Source organism: Urocitellus parryii, chromosome 12 (genome assembly GCF_045843805.1).
Source record: "Urocitellus parryii isolate mUroPar1 chromosome 12, mUroPar1.hap1, whole genome shotgun sequence".
In the NCBI taxonomy this organism is placed as follows: Eukaryota; Metazoa; Chordata; class Mammalia; order Rodentia; family Sciuridae; genus Urocitellus; species Urocitellus parryii.
Genome location: NC_135542.1, coordinates 89,055,514 through 89,059,137, shown reverse-complemented (window position 1 = coordinate 89,059,137; position 3,624 = coordinate 89,055,514). Strand labels below are relative to the sequence as shown.

General features: G+C 44.2%; 1 protein-coding gene across 1 annotated transcript; it reads left to right on the top strand.

Annotated features, from left to right (window-relative positions):
- Window positions 1–632: 632 nt before the first annotated feature.
- LOC144249690 (ornithine decarboxylase) lies at window positions 633–2,587 on the top strand. Its single transcript, XM_077791829.1, has one exon. It carries the CDS (start codon window positions 884–886, stop codon window positions 2,267–2,269), a length of 1,386 nt encoding a protein of 461 aa, XP_077647955.1. The 5' UTR covers window positions 633–883; the 3' UTR covers window positions 2,270–2,587.
- Window positions 2,588–3,624: the final 1,037 nt, after the last annotated feature.

Genomic DNA, 3,624 nt, shown 5'->3' with positions numbered 1-3,624 from the left:
ACTGTGAACACCAGCAGAGCAGGCCCAAAGCCTGCTGAGGGGCGGAACCGGCCCCTCCCCCAGTGCCTGCAAGCTAGGCCAACCTGCAACCCATCGGGAGGTTAGGCCCAGCAACCTATGGAGTGACGCAGGTGCCCCTGGAGCCTGCTGGGTAGGTGGACCTTTGACAGACCAGCAAAGCAGACCTAGGGCCTGCCAGCATGGTAGACGGATCACACTAATTGGAGGAGGATCACAGCCACTACCTGCCCTGAAAGGGTGATTTTTCAACTATACAAGAGCAATATAAATAAATAGAGGGGGAAAATATCAAAGACACAACAATTTCACCAAGCAGAAAGAAACGCCAGCAGTATGAAACGACAAGGAAAGAAAGGACCACAGGCAATGCAGGTCAACTCAACTTTAGAAGAGGTAATAGCTGCAACAGATGGAATGTCAGATAGAGAGCTCAGGACATACATGCTTCAGATGATCTGGAGTCTCAAGGAAGACATGAGACAGCAAAATCAGACAATGAAAGATCACATTGAGGTCAGTCCCTGCAGCCGCCGCGGCCGGCCGCCCTCAGCCAGCAGCTCGGCGCCACCTCGGGCCGGCGTCTCGGGCGGGCGGGAGCGAGGCGGCTGACGGGCGCGGCGGGGGCGGCCGAGCGCTCCTCCGGCTCCGGCTCCGGCTCCGGCGCGGCGCAGCTCGGGCGGCGGCATCTCCATGGGACCGGCCCGCGGCGCCCGGGCGCTCTGAGAATATTTCCACTGCTGGACCGAGGACACGGGGTTTGGAATTCCTGGAGAATTACCTTTGAGAGAAGCTGGAAATAATTTCTTTAAATTTCATCTCTTAGTTTCCATCTTGTTGCATTTCTGAGGCTTATCCAGGAGCCATGAACAACTTTAGTAATGAAGAGTTTGACTGCCACTTCCTTGATGAAGGCTTTACTGCCAAGGACATTTTGGACCAAAAAATTAATGAAGTGTCTTCTTCTGACGATAAGGATGCCTTTTATGTCGCAGATCTTGGAGACATTCTAAAGAAACATCTAAGATGGTTAAAAGCTCTTCCTCGTGTTACCCCCTTTTATGCAGTCAAATGCAATGATAGCAGAGCCATAGTGAAGACCTTAGCTGCCATTGGGACAGGATTTGACTGTGCTAGCAAGACTGAAATACAGTTGGTGCAGAGTCTCGGAGTGCCTCCAGAGAGGATTATCTATGCAAATCCTTGTAAGCAGGTGTCTCAAATTAAATATGCTGCCAGTATTGGAGTCCAAATGATGACTTTTGACAGTGAAGTTGAGTTGATGAAGGTTGCCAGAGCACATCCAAAGGCAAAGTTGGTTTTGCGGATTGCTACTGATGATTCCAAAGCAGTCTGTCGTCTCAGTGTTAAATTCGGTGCCACACTCAAAACCAGCAGACTTCTTTTGGAACGAGCTAAAGAATTAAATATTGATGTCATTGGTGTCAGCTTTCACGTGGGGAGTGGCTGCACTGATCCTGAGACCTTCGTGCAGGCCATCTCTGACGCCCGCTGTGTCTTTGACATGGGAGCTGAGGCTGGTTTCAGCATGCGTCTGCTGGATATTGGTGGTGGCTTCCCTGGATCTGAGGATGTGAAGCTTAAGTTTGAGGAGATCACCAGTGTGATCAATCCAGCACTGGACAAATACTTTCCATCAGACTCTGGAGTGAGAATCATAGCTGAACCAGGAAGATATTATGTTGCTTCAGCTTTCACGCTTGCAGTTAATATCATTGCCAAAAAACTCGTATTAAAGGAACAGACAGGCTCTGATGATGAAGATGAGGCAAGTGAACAGACCTTTATGTATTATGTGAATGACGGAGTATACGGATCATTTAATTGCATCCTTTATGATCATGCACATGTAAAGCCCCTGCTGCAGAAGAGACCTAAACCAGATGAGAAGTATTATTCATCCAGCATATGGGGACCGACCTGTGATGGCCTTGATCGGATTGTTGAGCGCTGTGACCTTCCTGAAATGCATGTGGGTGATTGGATGCTTTTTGAAAACATGGGTGCATACACTGTTGCTGCTGCTTCTACTTTCAATGGATTCCAGAGGCCAACTATCTATTATGTGATGTCAGGACCAACATGGCAGTGCATGCAGCAAATCCAGAACCATGGCTTCCCACCCGAAGTGGAGGAGCAGGACGTTGGCACTCTGCCCGTGTCTTGTGCTCAGGAAAGCAGCATGAAACGTCACCCAGCAGCGTGCGCCTCCACTAGTATCAATGTGTAGATGCCGCTCTGTAGCTGTTCACTACAGATTTAGCTTAAGTTAAGGGATCTGGGGGGACCATTTAACTTAATTACTGCTAGTTTTGAAATGTCTTTGTAAGAGTAGGGTTGGCACAGATGCAGCAATACGGACGACTAGAAGATGGGGTCACACTTATCTGTGTTCCTATGGAAACTATTTGAATATTTGTTTTATATGGATTTTTATTCACTTTTCAAACAAGCTACTAAAGAGTGCCCCCTCAGCTGCCCAGCAAGCATTTGTAGCTTGTACAGTGGCAGAATGGGCCAAAAGCTTAAAGTTGTGACCTGTTTTGAAAATAAAGTATCTTGAAATAAAAAAAAAAAAAAAAAAAAAAAAAAAAAAAAAAAAAGAAAGAAAGATCACATTGACAAACAAATCCAGGAAGTAAAAGATCAATTTCACAGGGAGATAGAGGTAATAAAAAACAAACAAATAGAAATACTAGAAATGCAGGAAACAATAAACCAACTTAAAAACTCAATTGAGAATACTACCAGCAGAGTGGATCACTTAGAAGATAGAACATCAGACAATGAAGACAGAGTATTTCAACATGAAAAGAACATAGATAGCTCAGCAAGTCTACTAAGAAACCATGAGCAGAACATTCAAGAGCTATGGGATAATATCAAAAGACCAAACTTAAGAGTCATTGGGATACAGGAAGGCACAGAGCTCCAAACCAAAGGATTAAGCAATCTATTCAGTGAAATAATACAAGAAAACTTCACAGACTTGAAGAATGAGACAGAATCCCAAATCCTAGAAGCCTACAGGACGCCGAATGTGCAAAATCATAAGAGATCCACACCTAGACACATTATAATGAAGATGTCCAACATACAGAATAAGGAGAGAATTTTAAAAGCTACAAGGGAAAGGAAGCAGATTACATTTAGGGGTAAACCAATCAGAATAACAGCTGATCTCTCAACACAGATTCTAAAAGCTAGAAGATCCTGGAATAACATATTTCAAACACTGAAAGAAAATGGATTCCAACCAAGAATCTTGTATCCGGCGAAATTAAGCTTCAGGTTAGAAGATGAAATTAAAACCTTCCACGATAAACAAAAGTTAAAAGAATTCGCAGCTAGAAAACCATTTCTTCAAAAAATCCTTGGCAAAACATTACAGGAAGAGGAAATGGAAAATAACATTGAAAACCAACAATGGGAGGTAGGACAGTAAAGGGGGGAAAGTAGTCAAAGAGGATAACAAATCAGGTTTAGTAACATCAATAAACAAACATGGATAGAAGAACAAACCATATCTCAATAATAACCCTAAATGTTAATGGCTTAAACTCACCAATTAAGAGACACAGGCTA